General features: G+C 40.4%; 1 protein-coding gene and 1 long non-coding RNA gene across 4 annotated transcripts in view; both read right to left on the bottom strand.

The window, feature by feature from the left end:
• Positions 1-350: 350 nt before the first annotated feature.
• Positions 351-3,281, bottom strand: LOC123518224. Its single transcript, XR_006678718.1, has 2 exons — positions 2,891-3,281; positions 351-2,821 (listed from the first exon to the last, which is right to left on the bottom strand). It is a non-coding gene; the product is annotated as an uncharacterized LOC123518224 (long non-coding RNA).
• Positions 3,282-4,413: 1,132 nt separating this feature from the next.
• Positions 4,414-16,996, bottom strand: part of LOC123518125 (neurexin-4-like) — a 28,626-nt gene continuing 16,043 nt past the window's right edge. For all 3 annotated transcript variants that reach the window (XM_045278763.1, XM_045278769.1, XM_045278780.1), the window contains 14 exons: positions 16,459-16,678; positions 15,962-16,044; positions 15,429-15,588; positions 14,864-14,989; positions 14,399-14,625; positions 13,834-14,113; positions 13,289-13,459; positions 12,633-12,851; positions 11,683-11,919; positions 11,201-11,380; positions 10,805-10,938; positions 8,325-8,535; positions 5,602-5,739; positions 4,414-4,856 (listed from right to left, as the gene is read on the bottom strand). In XM_045278763.1, the coding sequence (XP_045134698.1) occupies positions 4,666-4,856; positions 5,602-5,739; positions 8,325-8,535; positions 10,805-10,938; positions 11,201-11,380; positions 11,683-11,919; positions 12,633-12,851; positions 13,289-13,459; positions 13,834-14,113; positions 14,399-14,625; positions 14,864-14,989; positions 15,429-15,588; positions 15,962-16,044; positions 16,459-16,678 (2,577 nt within the window). In that variant the 3' untranslated portion in view covers positions 4,414-4,665. The remainder of the gene's footprint in view (positions 4,857-5,601; positions 5,740-8,324; positions 8,536-10,804; positions 10,939-11,200; positions 11,381-11,682; positions 11,920-12,632; positions 12,852-13,288; positions 13,460-13,833; positions 14,114-14,398; positions 14,626-14,863; positions 14,990-15,428; positions 15,589-15,961; positions 16,045-16,458; positions 16,679-16,996) is intronic.

Raw genomic sequence — 16,996 nt, 5'->3', positions numbered from 1 at the left:
AGCCACACACACACACACACAAGGCAGGCAGGAGTGTGGCGGCTCGAGAACTGAAATACCCAAACTTTACAACCACTTGAGCTAATAACTAAAAGATATGTTGTATAAAGCTTGCCAATGTTGTGAGATGAACCTGAAGGTGTAAAAAATCATAACTAAACGTAACTCAACACACAAACTTGCTAAATTAACTAACTAAGGACTAAAACTAAAGATAAACTAACTAATGGACGTATTCATGTAAAGCTGGTGAATGTGGAAATAAAAACTAAATAAAACTAAATGAATCTAACATACACACGTACATACACGCATGCTAAGGTTTCTAGGGTAAAAATAAATGTATAATAATAAATTGGCGCGTGTATTGAGCTTGTAAAATCCACTCGCTTGTGACCCAAATTATCAATGTACAAGTTTTATAAATGTATTGATATAATCTTGTTAAAATAAAAGGAAATTGAAAGAGAGAGAGAGAGAAGTGATAGAGAAAGAGGGAGAAATAAGAGATCAATAAAACAGAGGTGTGAAATAAATTGATAGAGAGAGAGAGAGAGAGAGAGAGAGAGAGAGAGAGAGAGAGAGAGAGAGAGAGAAATTTAAAAGTTAGAATAGTGAAGACTGACCATTAATATTCTGACCTCCAAAGATCCTTCCTAATGTCAATAAAATGGTTTAATTCCACCCAAACTCATGGTAAAATTGTGTCCCAGTACTGAAGGGGTTAAGGCTACAAGATTTGATAACATTTTGAAATAAGAGACAAAGTTTAATGTAATAATTGTTTGTAGATAGAAAAAAAAATTGCACTAATATTTTGTAACACAGAAACAACACACACAAAAATCGGACACAGTGGCAATCGTAATGTATCAGTAATTGAGTGGCGTACTTTCAATTTTGTGTTTATCAGATTACGAACTGTTTATGACACTTTGAAACACAGTAAGATATTGCAACGATAAAAATAACTCGTAACACTTCCAGTAACGCTAAAAACTTGTCTGAATTTTGTTTTTAGAAGATTACAAGCTTGTTTATGACACTGAAATGCATTGAGAGAGAGATAGCAATGATAAAAAACTCGTACTGCAATAACACTAAAAAGTTTTCCGAATTTTGTTTTTATAAGATTACAAGCTTGTTTATGGTTTTTAAATGCATTGAGAGAGATTGTAGTGATGATAATAACTCGTAACACTTCCAGTAATGCTAAAAACTTGTCTGAATTTTGTTTTTATAAGATTACAAACTGTTTATGACACTGAAATACGTTAAGAGATTGTAATGATGACAATAACTCGTAACACTTCAAGTAACACTAAAAAGTTGAGTTTCAGCATGAATAAGAAAGGTAAATGTTTGTATGACACTTGGAAATGTGTTACAAAGATCATAAACTATTTAGAACACTTTATAATGGAGTTTGAAAAGATTGTAATACTGATAACTTGAAACACTTGAAATAACACTAAAATCATTCAATATTCAGAGGAAATACACAGGACAGATGTTTGTACGACACTTTGAAATATGTTAAAAGGATCACGAGTTATTTAGAACACTTTATAATGGAGTTTGAAAAGATTGTAATACTGATAACTTGAAACACTCGAAATAACACTAAAATCGTTCAATATTCAGAGGAAATTTACGAGATAAATGTTTGTAGGACTCTTTGAAATGTGTTAAAAGGATCATAAGATATTTAGAAGACTTTGAAATGGGGTATTTAGAAGACTGTAATACTGATAACTCGAAACACTAAAATAATTGAATATTCAGAGGAAATATACAAGATCAATGTTTGTATGACACTTTGAAATGGATTAAAAGGATCACAAACTATTTAAAACACTTTGAAATGGGTTTTTAGTGGACACCAAATTAATTAGAACACTTTCAGATGTGTTAAAAGTATCACAAAGTATTTAGAACACTTTCAGAAGGGGTTTTAAAAGATCGCAATGCTAAAAACTGTCAACTCTTTTACATACCAATAAAAACACGTCAAAAAGTAAGAATTGGCAAACAAGACAGATGGCAAAACACGGACAAACGTACAGCAATGGCAAACACTCATACGACACTTCAAAATAAACACAACAGACGCAGCAACAAAACACACATGGAAAACAAAAAAAAACAACTTTGGCGACACACACAGTTATACACGATACAAAAGTGAAGCTATACATTATTACCAGTGGTGTATCAAAAAGTGTATCTCTATTAACATTACCTTAACTTCTACGCACAATACTTTATAACACTTGCTTCGTTTTCAGCCCATCATGTCAGTTTTCATTTCTTTTCCTTCCATTTTATTTGCTTTTTTTTCACTTTTACTTTCCCTTTCTTTTTTCTTCTCTTCCCTTTTTTCTCTATCCTTTTTTTTTTTCTTCCCTTCTTTCCTCTTAACAGTTCTATTCACTGTAACTCTTAATTAATAAAAGTCAATTGTCTTCCATCTATTCTCTATTTTCAACTATCCTTTTATTACCTCTCTCTCTCTCTCTTTCTCAATCTCATCAATATTCATCACTATTTTAATATTCATATAGTCTCTCTCTCTCCCTCTCTTGTTTCTATGTCAATTAAGTCAATATTTCTAGCTACAATATTCTACTCTCTCTCTCTCTCTCTTAGTTTCTCGATCTCATTAATATTCATACTCTCTCTCTATCTCTCGTTTCTATGGCATGCAAAAGTCAAAATTTCATGCTACAATATTCACACACACACACACACACTCTCTCTCTTAGTTTATCTCAATATTAATACTTTTTTTTTCTCTCTATTAATATTCATACTCTCTTTTCTCTCTCTCTCATTTCTATAGCATGCAAAAGTCAAAATTTCTAGCTACAATATTCACACACACACACACTCTCTCTCTCTCTCTTTCTTTAGTTCCTCAGCCTCATGCTAGTCACCCTTCTCTTATCATGCAAACGGTTACCACATCCCTTTAATGTATCTCTATTAATCCGAGTTAGCCTCCTTTATAGTACTGGTTGACTTGGATGCGTTTGTGTGTTGTTTATTTAGTTTTGTAGTTTGAAATGCTAAATGTTGTAAGCTCTCTTTTTATTTCAGGGTTTGAAAGGAAAGGAAAGGAAAGGAAAGGAAAAGAGAAAAAGATCCATGTGTATTTTTTTTTTTTTTTTTTTCTGTAAAGGTTAGATTTTCATGGAACAGAGAAAGATTTGAAAGGAAAAAGAGGAAATAAATATGATGTGATTTTGATGAAACAGGAACGAGAGGGGAAAAAAAAAAAAAAAAAAAAAAAAAATCAAGCAGATATGTGATGGAACAGATCAAATGAAAGGAAAAACAAGCAAGATGAGATTATAGTGGAAGAGAAAACGAATAAAAAGAAGGAACTAAATAAAAACAAGAGATGATATTACAGTGGAAGAGAAAAAGAATGAAAGAAGGAACAAGAGGAAATAAATATGAAGTGATTTTGATGGAACGGAAGGAGATTGAGAGGAGGGGAATAAGAGGCAAACAATGAAGATATACCTTTGATGGAACAGAAAAGAAAGGAGACAGAGAGAGAGAGAGAAAAAAAAAAAGTGAATGTGAAAGTTGATGATTATGAAAGAGTAAAAACATATAGACAGTGAAGATAGTGAGGCAGTGAATGTGAAAGGAATGTAAGGGAGTAAAAAAAAAAAAAAAAAAAAAAAGAAAAGAAAAATAACATACAAAACATTATATTGTAAAAAGACAAACATGAGACAAGAAAATTGGACAAAAAGAAGAGTAAAAACAAAACTTATACATACATACATACAAGACATTAAAACAGAATATGACAATCAAAGACAAACACGACAAAATGAAAGAAAATGGCAAAGAAACACTATTAAATAAAAACAGAGATAAGAAAATTTTGAAGCAGCAACAGAAGTAAACAAACGAAAAGAAGAAAAACTGATAAAATGATAATAAAAAAAGGAAGAATAATAAAAATCGTAAAGAAGAAGAAAGAAATAAAAAATCGTATCAATTTAAGAAGAAAAAGAAAACGAAGAGAGAAAAGAAGGAAAAAGTAGGAAAACAAAAGAAGAGAAAGAAGATGACCCTGCAATATTTGAAGACCACTCACACTTCGAAGCAAACACTCATGCAAACAGCCCTAACTAGACCTACAGCTGCCCCAACCAGCCCCGCCCTTCAAATTGGGAGTCTCGGATCGTGTCAATTCACCTGGGTCACACACCACCTACTACTCTGACCTGTGACCTGTCTTAAAAGGCCACAGAGCTGACATGGTGGTGGTCTCAAAAGTTGATTTTTAATGACTAATGATGCAGAAGGCTTGTTAAAATTGGTGGTGTTTAATGCAAGACTCTGCAGTAGTAGTAGTAGTAAAATAGTCGTGTTTGATGGCTCGTATGTGACTTTTCTTGCAGTAGTAATAGTAGTGAGAATCGTTTCTCGCTATATGTACATCCTAGAGATATTTTGACTGTAGGAGTAGGACTAGTAGTAGTAGTCTCTATTCTTAACACACTATAGCAGCAGTAGCAGTAGTTAGTTATGGGTGTTAGTAGTAGTAGAAAAATTAGTAGTAGCTATAGTGGTGATGACAGTACACCCTGTAGTAGTAGTAGTAATGGTGGTGGTGGTGGTGGTGGCAGTGGTGTTGACTCCTTATATGTACATTTCAGTGTTCTTCTTGACCTGAGGGCCGGTGGTGGCGTGCTGGACGGCCCAGTCTGCGTCGGGGGCCATGTCAGCGCCGTCCGCCTCCTGGGTGCGGTAGTCGCCCTTGTGCCGCGCCATGTAGCGGCCGATCAGGAACCCCATGCACAGCAATGCGAGGAAAATGATACCAAGAACTCCTGAGGGGCAGAGCAGCAACTGTCAGGAGGAATGAGCAACAAGGAATACAACTCTACACAACACTACTATGTAACACAAGGATAAACACTACACTACATAAAGCAGGAAGGATTAACAGAAAAAAAGACTACACAACATAAAGCAGGAAGGATTAACAGAAAAAAAAACATAACACAAGAAGGATGTAACACTACACTACACCAAAATTAACCTCTTCAGTACTAGGACACTTTTTTACCTTGAGATTTGTGTACCATTAGACACTCATGCATACCAAGGAATAGAAAGACAAACACAACACAATGCTAACACTGGTTGTTTTTTTGCAGCCACCTTAGAGTCCCACGAGGAGGAGGAGAACGCAGAACACAAAGAAAAAGGAGAAGATCCCACGAGGAGGAGGAGAAGCATGCAGAACACAAAGAAAAGAAGGAGATCCCATGAGGAGGAGAAGCATGCAGAACACAAAGAAAAAGGAGGAGAAGAAATAGGGAGCCATCAGAGAACACAAAGGGCAGCTACAGAAGACAAGAGGGCCGCCACAAGCAACACCAAGTAGGGCCATAGAAAATATCTGAGGGCCACGACAGGAGAGAAAAAAAGGGCCATAGGAAGGAAGAGGGTCACTAAAGAAAGCACAGGGCCATGACAGGAACAAAACAGGGCCATAGAAAGGATCACAGAGGGCCATTATAGCAAGCAAGGCCGTAGGATCTCAGAGGGCCACTAGAGCCAGGCACTCACCCCCAAGGACCGCAGAATTGTCCGAGTACAGGCCCATGAGCACCTCCTCCGACACGACCGGTGGGCGCCGTGTCTCGGCCTCTTCCTCAGGGTACCGAATGGGCTCAATCCCGCAGTAGTCCTCGAAGACGGAGGATGCTGCAGGGGTAAAGAGGAGTCAAGGACACCATTGAAGGATTGTAGCCCCACAGCATGTTGACAAACCCCACAGTCACTCACCACAGCCCCCCATCACACACACATTTATAACTCCCCACCCCCTCTCTCTCAGCCCACAGTTGCAGCACCCCAAAACACACACACACACACACACACACACTCCTACAACTACACTGATTTTCCCTTGCCACACCCACACCACACCCGCGGCACACTCACTGCGGTATTTCTGTACGCCACACAAGCCACAGTGTACGCCTGCCACATGGCCGCGCTGTGTACGGGGTGGGTGTGTGCGCACTGCTATCACCTGCTGCACTGAATGGTATACCTCTCACCTCTCTACCTCTTTGTCTCTCTGCCTCTCTGCCTCCTCCTCCTCCTCTCTTCTTCTTCTTCCTCTTGCTGCTATCTCCTCCTCTCTGAAGCCTTATATTATAGTTTCTGTTGCTGCTACTACAACTTTTTTTTTCTCTTCTCCTGTTCTTGTTTTTTCTCTCTCCTCTCTTTTTCTTCTTATATTTTTCCTCTCTCCTCTCTTTTCCTTTAGATATTTCTTTTTATTCTTTATTTTCTCTTCCTCTTATTTTCTTCTTGATTTCTTCTTCTCTCCTCCTCCTGTTCTTCTTGTTTTGTTTATTCTTGTTTGTCTTCTTTCCTACTTGAATTATTCTTTATTTTCTTTTCTCTTCCTCCCTGTTCTCTTCTTTCCTCCTCCATATCTTGACTGAAGCCCTACACCACCTCCTCTTCTTCCTCTCCTCTCCTTTCTCCTCTTCTTCCTCTCCCTTCCTCCTCCTCCTCCTCCTCTTTCTTAAGTTACCTTGTCCCATTTACTCCTCCTGTTACTATTACTACACCCATTAGTCCTCCTCTGTTACTATTACTACACCCATTAGTCCTCCTTCCTCTGTTACTATTAGTACACCCATTAGTCCTCCTTCCTCTGTTACTATTAGTACACCCATTAGTCCTCCTCTGTTACTATTACTACACCCATTAGTCCTCCTCTGTTACTATTACTACACCCATTAGTCCTCCTCCTGTTACTATTACTACACCCATTAATCTACCATACAAAACTAGAATATGTGTGTGTGTGTGGTAAAGTGTTTGTGTGTTTGTTTTTTCTTTATCTTTAATATGATTTGAAAACACACACACACACACACTCTTTTCTCTCTCTCTCTCTCTCTCTGACACACTCTCTTTCCTCTCTCTCTCTGACACACTCTCTCTCTCTCTCTGACACACTCTCTTTCCTCTCTCTCTCTCTCTCTCTCTCTCACTCTCTCTCTCTCTGACACACTCTCTTTCCTCTCTCTCTCTCTCTGACACACTCTCTTTCCTCTCTCTCTCTGACACACTCTCTTTCTTCTCTTCTCTCTTTAAAATGTCTATATTGAAGAATGTCAATAAATAAGGAAGAGAAATGTGAAAAGTATATAAACTAATTCTGTAAGTGTGGAAAGTGGACACATTAAAAAGTTGAGAAAAAAACACACAAATATAAACACACACACACACACACACACATATATAAACACAAAACAAATACACTCAAAGTAATTCTGTAAGTGTGGAAAGTGGACACACAAAATGCACACATAAAAAAAGAGTAAGAGAAAAAAACACACACACTCAAATTAATTGTGTAAGTGTGGAAAGAGGATAAGAAGAAAAGAGTAAGAAAAAAACTAGAAAGAAAAAATAAATAAAAGCATGTATACAGAAATATATATAAAAAAAAAAAAAAAAAAAAAACACACACACACACACACACGGCAAATCCCTCCATAACAAGCACACAATGACATCACCACATTGGCCAAACCTAACCTCACTATCCCCCCCCCTTCCTTCCCCCTATTCCCCACCCCCTCCTTCCCAAGGCCATCATGCACCCAGCCAGGTCACCATGCACATCTGACCCCCTTTCTCCCCCCTTGCCCCCTCACTGTGTCACACTATGGCTTCCACAGACACAGACACAAACACACACACCAGGAAGACCCCTGCAGACCAAGACCTCTTGTGACCTTTAACATGCACGGACACACACACACGCACACACGCACGCACGCACGCACACACACACACACACACAAACATAGGTACAAATGTACATACAAAAATGCACATGTTAGTTAAATGTGTGTGTGTGTGTGTTTGGATAATACAAGTAAATGAATCAGTTACCGAGAGAGAGAGAGAGAGAGAGAGAGAGAGAGAGAGAGAGAGAGAGAGAGAGAGAGAGAGAGAGAGAGAGAGAGAGAGAGAGAGAGAGAGAGAGAGAGAGAGAGAGAGAGAGAGAGAGAGAGAGAGAGAGAGAGAGAGAGAAGCCATACCTGCAAGGAAACAAAAAACCACACGCACAAAACACGCCAAGAAAAACACAAGAATAAAACTAACCTTGGAGAGAGAGAGAGAGAGAGAGAGAGAAACACACACACACCAAAATACCCAAAAACACCTTATAATCCACACACACACACACACACACCAATAACCCATCCACTCACTCCTTACACCATCCACCCACGCACCCATCCACCCATACTCACTTGACTCCGCTAGGACATTGAGTGGGCGGTCTTGCTGGAAATACAGTTTGAGTGGGTAGATGTCGTCAAACTCCACCCTCGAAATGCATCCCACAAAACCCTCGGCCATGGACTCATTCTTGCCTATATAGACGTACTGAATGTTGTTGAACTGTGCGTCCGCCGAGCCCTTTACGTCAAAGGTCCACGATACTGGTTCGTAATTGTCCACCTGTAAACATTGGGGTATTTTAGGGTCGGTTTAAGGGTAGAATAAAGGGTACTTGATGTATAGGGTAGGTTAAGGTGAGTTTGGGTCTTTTAAGCTGGTTTGAGATAGAATTAGGGTAGAAAAGGGAAGCTTAGAGGTAAACTAGAGTAGAATAGGATGGTTTAGGGGAAAGTTAGGATAAAATAGGGTATATTAGCTTGGTTTAGGATCAGTTTAGGGTAAATTAGGATGGTTAAGGGTGGTTTAGAGAAGAGAGAGAAGAGCGAAAGGAGAGGAGGAAGGAAAAGAAGATGAGGAAAAGAGAAGAAAAAGAGGAAGGAGGAGAGGAGAGAGAAAAAAAGGAAGAGAAGGAAGAGAGAGAGAGAGAGAGAGAGAGAGAGAGAGAGAGAGAGAGAGAGAGAGAGAGAGAGAGATATCAAAGGTTAGGTTTAAGACAAGTCAGTGTTTATTGAAGGTTAGGTTAGTAAATATACACAACTGGATTTTCTGATTTCTTACACTGAAGAACAATACTTGAAAATTAATGAAAGAAACAAATAGAAAAAAAATAAATAAATAAATAAATAAATGAAAGAATTATCGCTTAAAGGAAAACATAAAAAATAACAAGAAATAAGAAAATAAACACACACACACACACAAACAACACAAACAAAATAAAGCACTAAGAGGCAACCTTGACACATATGTACGCACGTCTGTATGTGTCAACAAACACCGACAAAAACAAACACACAGGACGCTACAAGAAGTCGTACAAATAGTTGCTTAAAACGTCAACACCACCAAACACCTCGCGTCAACACTACACTCATTCACACCTTAACTCCCTCTCCCCCCATTCTCTCTCTCTCTCTCTCTCTCTTGGCTTTTTTCTCTCTGAAGCAAAACTATCATTTCACTAACAATTTTTCTCTCTCTCTCTCTCTGTTTTTTCCTCTCTTTGAAGCAAAACTACCATAATTTCACTAACAATTTCTCTCTCTCTCTCTCTCTCTCTCTCTCTTTTCCTCTCTGAAGCAAAACTACCATCATTTCACTAACAATTTCTCTCTCTCTCTCTCTCTCTCTCTCTCTCACCCTGACATGTCTAACAATTCACTCTTATTTGGCTTCACTCTAGTGGCGGTGGCGGTGGTGGTGGTACTTTAGTCTTCAATCTTCCCTAACACGTGATTATCCCTCTTCTTATTATTATTGTCTCTGCACACACACACACACACACACACACACACACAGACACTAACTAACATCAGGGTGGCATTCAATTACATGGACAAGAACGTGATGAACAAGATCAAACCCAAAATAAGACCCAGACTTGAATATGTAGCAGTGGTGTAGTCATCATACATGCAAAAGGACATCAGGAAACTAGAACAAATCCAAAGGTGTCAGAAATAAAGGACCTTCCCTATGAAGAAAGACTGAAGGAAATGGAACTACCTACTCTGAACAATAGACGGGAGAGAGGGGACCTAATAACGATGTATGTTAATCGACTGTATGGAAAAGATAGTGAGACAAGACCTGGTATCACTGATGGAGGATGGAGATACACAGACAAGAGGACACTAAGATCATGAAAAGTCAGTGTCTGAGGAACATTAGAATATTTAGTTTTGCACACAGGACGGTGGACATCTTGAACAGCTTGAGTGAAGAGATTGTAGCAGCAGAAAGTGTGCACAAATTGAAGGAAAAGCTGGGTAAAAGTAAATATGGAGACAGGTCACTAGGAACCCCACTCCATCCCTGTAATATACATCTAGATAAACTAGGTAAACACACACACACACACATAAAAGGAAGTTGGAGAGACTACAAAAAATGGCTACAAGAATGGTTCCAGAATTTGAAGGGATGACATATGAGGAGAAACTAAAAGCTATGGATCTACCAACCCTGGAACAGAGAAGGGAGAGAGGGGATCTGATACAAGTTTATAAACTTGATTAACGGAATGGATCAAGTGGATAATGAGAAACTGATTCTGAGAGAAGAATATGACATTAGAAGCACAAAATTGCAAAGTAAAAAACTGAGGAAGGGAAGATGTCTGAGAGATGTTAAAAAATATAGTTTCCCGCAAAGATGTGTTGAGACTTGGAACAGTTTGAGTGAGGAAGTAGTGTCAGCAAAGTGTGTGCATAGTTTTAAAGAAAAATTGGATAAGTGTAGATATGGAGATAGGGCCACACCAGCGTAAAGCCCAGGCCCTGTAAAACTACAACTAGGTAAACACACACACACACACACACACACACACCTGCATAGTGAGTCGCCGCCCAGAATCGGACCGGTACAGCTTGACGTCATGATTCTGTCCCTCATGGAAGGTCCGCTTGCCATAAACTTTCTCGTGACGCTCAAACCCAAAGTCAAATGTCACCTTTAAGTGGCCTGGGGGTAAAAAGATTAGGTTAGGTTATGTTCTACAGTGTAAAGGGGTATTTTGGTGTGTTTTTAAGGGTGATTTGAAGTTCTAAGGGTGTTTTCAAGGGTGTTGGTTAATTTTTTCTTATTTTACGTTTCTTTTTGCTTTTTCTTAGTTAGTTTTGCTAGTATTTTTTTTTCTTTTTGTTAAGTTACAGCTCCCCAGGGCACCAAAACATCCAAACACACACACACACACACACACACACACACACACACACACACACACCTGAATTAGAGATAGCCAAGGTGAGGTATTCCCCGGTGAGATTGGAGTGAAGCCCAATGAGGAAGCCACGTGGGTTGGTGGTGGTGAAGCCGACACGAATCCTCTCGGCAATGGTGGTCTTGTAAGTGCCAGGAATCTCGTAGCGAACCATTGTGTCCGTCAGCATCTTAATTCCGATCTCTGGGGGCAGGAATGAGAACGGGGGAATGAGAGGTGAAGATAATGATGGTAATGGTCTTAATATCCCTCCAAAAATATCAAAACCCCCCAAAAAAAACAAACAAGGGAACCAACACTAAAGTGGCCCACCCCCTTTTTTATATATATTTTGTTGCCCTTGGTTGACTTCTAGTGTCAGCAACGAGTGTGCATAGTTTGAAAGAAAACTGGATAAGTGTAGATATGGAGGCGAGACCACACCAGTATAAAGCCCAGGCACTGTAAAACTACAACTAGGTAAATACACACACACACACACTCACCATCAGCACAAATAGGGCCCTTGAAAGCCGTCCATCTGCAGTCACACTCGAAGGTGGAGTATCCCTCATGACAGGTGCCGTTATTGAGACAAGGGTTGGAGCTGCACTTCCCAATACACCCCGGCTGCACCCCATACATCCCCTTCTCCGCCCGGCCCCTCAGGTCCTGCAGCTCCCCATTCAGAATCAGGGCTCGGATGCACCCCACGAAGCCATCTCGGTAGTCTAGGGTGGCACCTGTGGGTGTAATGGGGTGTTTTAGGACAATCTCAAGGGTATTTTAGGATAATTTGGGATTCTAAGGGTGTTTTTAAGGGATTTAGAGTTCAAGGGTGTTTTTAAGGGTGTTTTAAGGGTGTAAAGGTGTTCTAGGGGTGATTTGAAATTCTAAGAGTGATTTTAAGGGTGTAAAGAAGTTCTAAGGGTGTTTTAAGGGTGAAAAGGGGTTCTAAGAGTGATTTTAAGGATGATTTGACTTTTCTAGGATGACTTTAGAGATGATATGGTGTCTAAGGATGATTGTAAGGGTGATTTTTTTTTTTTTTTTTTTTTATACCATGTGGGCTTTTCACGGGAATTTATGGGCTAAAGGGGATACTTTTTAGGGTACCTCCTATCTTAAAGCCCACCCGCTAGGAAACCAATTTGGGATTTTAAGGGTGATTTTGATTTCTAAGGGTGTTTTAGTTTAGTTCTAAGGGTGATTATAAAGGTGAGTTGGAGTTTTATGGGCATTTTCAAGGATTATTTAGAATTTTTAGGGTGTTTTCAAGGGTTTCAGGGTGACTTTAAGGGTCATCTGGATTTCCTAGGGTATTCTCAGGGTGATTTAAATTTCCTTGGCCATTTTTTAGGATAAATAAACCAAAATAAACAAATAAATGAAGTACATACGCAAAATGAATTAAAAATAGACAAAAGAGAAACAAATAAACGAAAATTCCACTTACCGACAACAAAATCAGACTCCAGGTGGATGGCGCGGACTGGCCCATACGGTTCAGCCACCAGACCCTTCTGCCCGCCATCCACTATCATCCGCGCCTCCTTACGGTTGCGCTCTACCAGGACAGAGTGCCACGTGTCATCATTTAGCACGTTACTCGTCTCCACGCTGACACTCATCGGACCTGACCCTGCCTCGTACTGGAACTGTAGCTCAATGCCGCCTGTGGAGAGGTGGATGAGTGGATGAGTAAGATAAATGAATGAATGAATGAGGTGGAGAGGTGGAAAGCAAGAGATGAATGAATGAATAAATGAATGAATGAATGAATGAATGAAGTGGAGGTGGAGTAGTGGGTCAGTGAGAAATAAATGAAAGAATGAATGAATTAAATGGAGATGGATGAGAGAACAGGTTGAGTGGATGGATGCAACACAGGAGACACACACACCCACACCCACACCCACTGACAATGGATATCTTAGTGAATGAATGGGTAAATGAATGAAGAGAAAAGTTAGTAAAAAAATAAATAAATAAACAAAAAACAAAAAAAATCGTATTCCTGACCTTTTTTTCAATCTTTTCTTTTTTGCCTCTTCCCTATGTAAAAAAAAAAAATAAATAAATAAAACACACACACACACACACAAAACGCACCAACAATGGATATCTTGATGTAGTCGGAGGGTCCCTTGGCATGGATGAGGCAGCCGTCCCTGGTGGTGGTCTTGAACTCAAAGAAGATGTCCCCGGAGTGGCCCATGTCAAAGCGAGGCAGGTTGATGGTGGCGTCGGCCCGGCGGAACGTCACCGTGTTGTCGTACACATCTGTGGGGCGATGGGAGGGGTCACACTGCTGCTGGCTCACACTTAAGGGTCACATCAATGCTAGGTCACACTTGGAGAGGACATTTAACTGGTAACATTAACACTGGGTCACATATAAGGGGTCACACTGCCACTGGGTCACATTTAGGGGGTCATACTAACAGCAGGTCACACTGCTGCTAGATCACACTAAGGGTGTCAGATTTGTATAATAGGTAACTTAGACTAGCCCAGAGCACCCCATACTTACGATCGGCCTCACAGATGAGCGGGCTGAGCGTGTACCAAACATTCTTAAAAAATAATAAATAATAAATAAATAAATAATAACAAACATTTCCTCCCTAACCTAAACCAGAGGACCCTATACTTACGATCGCCCTCGCAGATCAGCGGGCCGAGAGTGTACCGAACCTTCTTGCCGTCGAGTGGGGTACCAGTGTCGCCAATCCTCAACTGGCGGACAGGCAGGTGCTCCTTGACACTCAGCTCCCCACTGTCCGAGATCCAAGACTCCAGGCCGGCATCACAGTTACACCACTTGTCCGTAACGCAGGTCCCCGTCAGCCCACACTCACACTTCCTGGAGCCTGGCAGTGACCCACCCCAGTAGTCCATGGGCTGGTTGGTACGTGACACCCACCATGTGTAGGGCTGAAGGGGTGAGGGGGGTGAGCGGGAAGGAGTGGGTTAATAAAGGTGTATTTTAATACTCTGGTATGGGTGAAATGTGTTTCTATGGGTTAAAGGGTATTTTTGTCACAATATTGGGTTTTTACAGAGAGAGAGAGAGAGAGAGAGAGAGAGAGAGAGAGAGAGAGAGAGAGAGAGAGAGAGAGAGAGAGAGAGAGAGAGAAATAAAATCAACACCAAACACCAAAATCAACACCAAACACCAACACCACACACCACAACAACACCACCACCATCACCACCCACCAAAAAGTCCTCATCTTCCTGTGACGGGGAGTTGAACAGCTTGGCCTTCAGACACTCAAAGTGGATCCGCTGACGGCAACGCGCGGAACGGTTGACGAAGATCTCAATTTGTTCCATCCCAGCGTCATAGATGATGTTCTGCACGTACGACCCTCGCTTCTCAAACCCGTCCACTGTTGTCAATTTCTCGTGCTTGTGGCTCAGGTAGGAGTGCACCTGTCCATCGTCTGGCGGTGGAGAGCGAGGGTTAGTTGTTGGTATGCGTGTGCGTTTGTGTCTATTTCTTTTTCCTTTTTCCTTGTTTTTTTTTTTTTCTGGGTGTGTGTGTAAGTGTGTGTTTGTAATTTTTAATCTGTTTGTCTGTTTGTTTGTGTGTATTTTTTTTTTATTTATTTATTTATTTTTTTTGTGTGTGTGTGTGTGTTAACCTTAAACTCCTACCATCACACCACCACCACCACTTACTATAAAACTCGCAGCTGACAGGGAAGGGAACGAGGGGCCCAGAACCATCCACATCCACATATATCTCGGCCCTCTTCACTCCAGGGTTCTGTAATCCGTACGCTGCGCAGGATATCGGGTTCAGCGCTGTTGGAGGTAGTGGTATGGGGTTAGATGAGGTTAGGTTAGGTTAGATTGAGTTGGGTTGGGTTGAAAATAAGTTTAGGTTAAGTTAGGTTAGGTTAGGTTGGGTTGCATTGGGGTGGATTGGGTTCAAGTTAGGTTAGGTTGGGTTGTGTTTACAGTGTTTTAGTTGTGTTTGGATGTGTTTTTTTAATATTTTCTTGTCTTTCAGAGGTATAACAGATAAAGAGAGCAAAATACTTAGAGGATATGAAAAAATCTTGCAAAACACAGCTATCATAACACAAAACTGTCAGAAAAACAAAGAAACACTGATAAACACACACACACACACACACACACACAGTAAAGACAATAAGTGGATCAGTTTCTCCCTTCACTATCTCCTCTCATGCAAAAAACTACAACACACACACACACACACACACACACAGGTACTCACGGGTATGACACACAGCGCCAGAGTAACCGGTGCCAGTACAGTCACAAATGAACTCCAGTGAGGTTTGTTTACATCTGCCGCGGTGTTCACAAGGGTTGGGGTTACACCGGTCCATTATCTGACAGGCGGCTCGAACGATGCCCTCTGGATACATGATTTCCTGTGGGGTTGTAGGTTAGTGTGTGTTATAAATTTCTCCTCCTCCTCCTCCTCCTAAAACCTCCTTCTTCTCCTCTTCCTCCTCCTCCTCAACTTCACTTCCTCCTCCTTTTCCAAACAAAAATAACATTCTTCTTCTCTTCTTCCTTCACACAAACTTAACCTCCTCCTCCTCCTCCTCTTTCTTGTTGTTCTTCCTTCTCTTTAATTTCACATCCTCCTCCTCCTCCTCCTCTTCTCCCTTCTCTTTAATTTTACATTCTCCTCCTCCTCCTCCTCCTCCTCTCTTATAAAAATGAATAAATAATGAAATAAGGCACAGATTAGCAGATACAAGACAGTCAGACACACAGCCAGACAGACGCTATCCTCACCTCATCCTTGGGTTTCTGCATGTACCCGACCACGGATATCTTCCTGAGGCACCCCAGAAAGCCCAGCGACCCCTTCACACCACCTGCAACACCCAACACCAGTGAGACACACAGACAAACACCCCAAAAAACACTTAAAACTACCATTAACTACCACAAAACAGATATATACACCAATTTACACTTCAAAACACCAAGACAAACACCATGAAACACTTAAAAACACGAGTTACTAGCAAAAATGGAGACAAACATATCCAAAAAACACTTAAAACACCAGTAAATACCAAAAATAGAGACATATACCATAAAAACATGCTTAAAACACCAATAAATACCAGAAACTGAGAAAAAAACACCATAAAACACACTTCAAATACCAGTAAAAACAAAAAAACAGACAAACACCCCAAAACACATTATACTAATACCACCACTACCATTAAAAAAACATGAATAAATAAATAAATAAATAAAAAAACACCTCTAAAACGCACCGGCGATGAGGAAGTGTTTGCCGGAGATGACCGAGATGATCCGGACGGTCTGCATGGGCACCTCGTCAACGGTGAGCTCCATGCGGTTCTCCATCACCACAAACATGACCTTGTGCCACTGTCCATCATTGTAACGTGTCTCAAAGTTGTCCAGCACCACCAGGCCGGGAGTCCCTCGTGCGTTCACCTCCACCTTCACCTTCCCCTCGTCCAGGAACAACTGTGGGGTGATGGTGGATCAGTGTGGTTGTTAATGGCTAACCTAACCTAACCTAAACAGAATGGAGTAAAATATATATAACTGTAAATAAGAAGAATAAGAAGCAAAAATAATCGTGTATTTATGTCTAACCTAATCTAGCCTAGCCTAACCTAACCAGAATAGAGTAATATATATACAACAGTGAATAAGGAAACAAACGTAAGCAATAATACTCTTACAGACAAATGCACGTATGAACACCCCCAAAAACGTGAAAATATTAGGAAACAAAACACACACGCATACAAGGATGAACACAGTTGACAAAGCAGACAT

Source organism: Portunus trituberculatus, chromosome 6, assembly GCF_017591435.1.
Source record: "Portunus trituberculatus isolate SZX2019 chromosome 6, ASM1759143v1, whole genome shotgun sequence".
NCBI classification, from domain to species: Eukaryota; Metazoa; Arthropoda; class Malacostraca; order Decapoda; family Portunidae; genus Portunus; species Portunus trituberculatus.
This window is presented reverse-complemented; position numbering and strand designations above follow the sequence as displayed.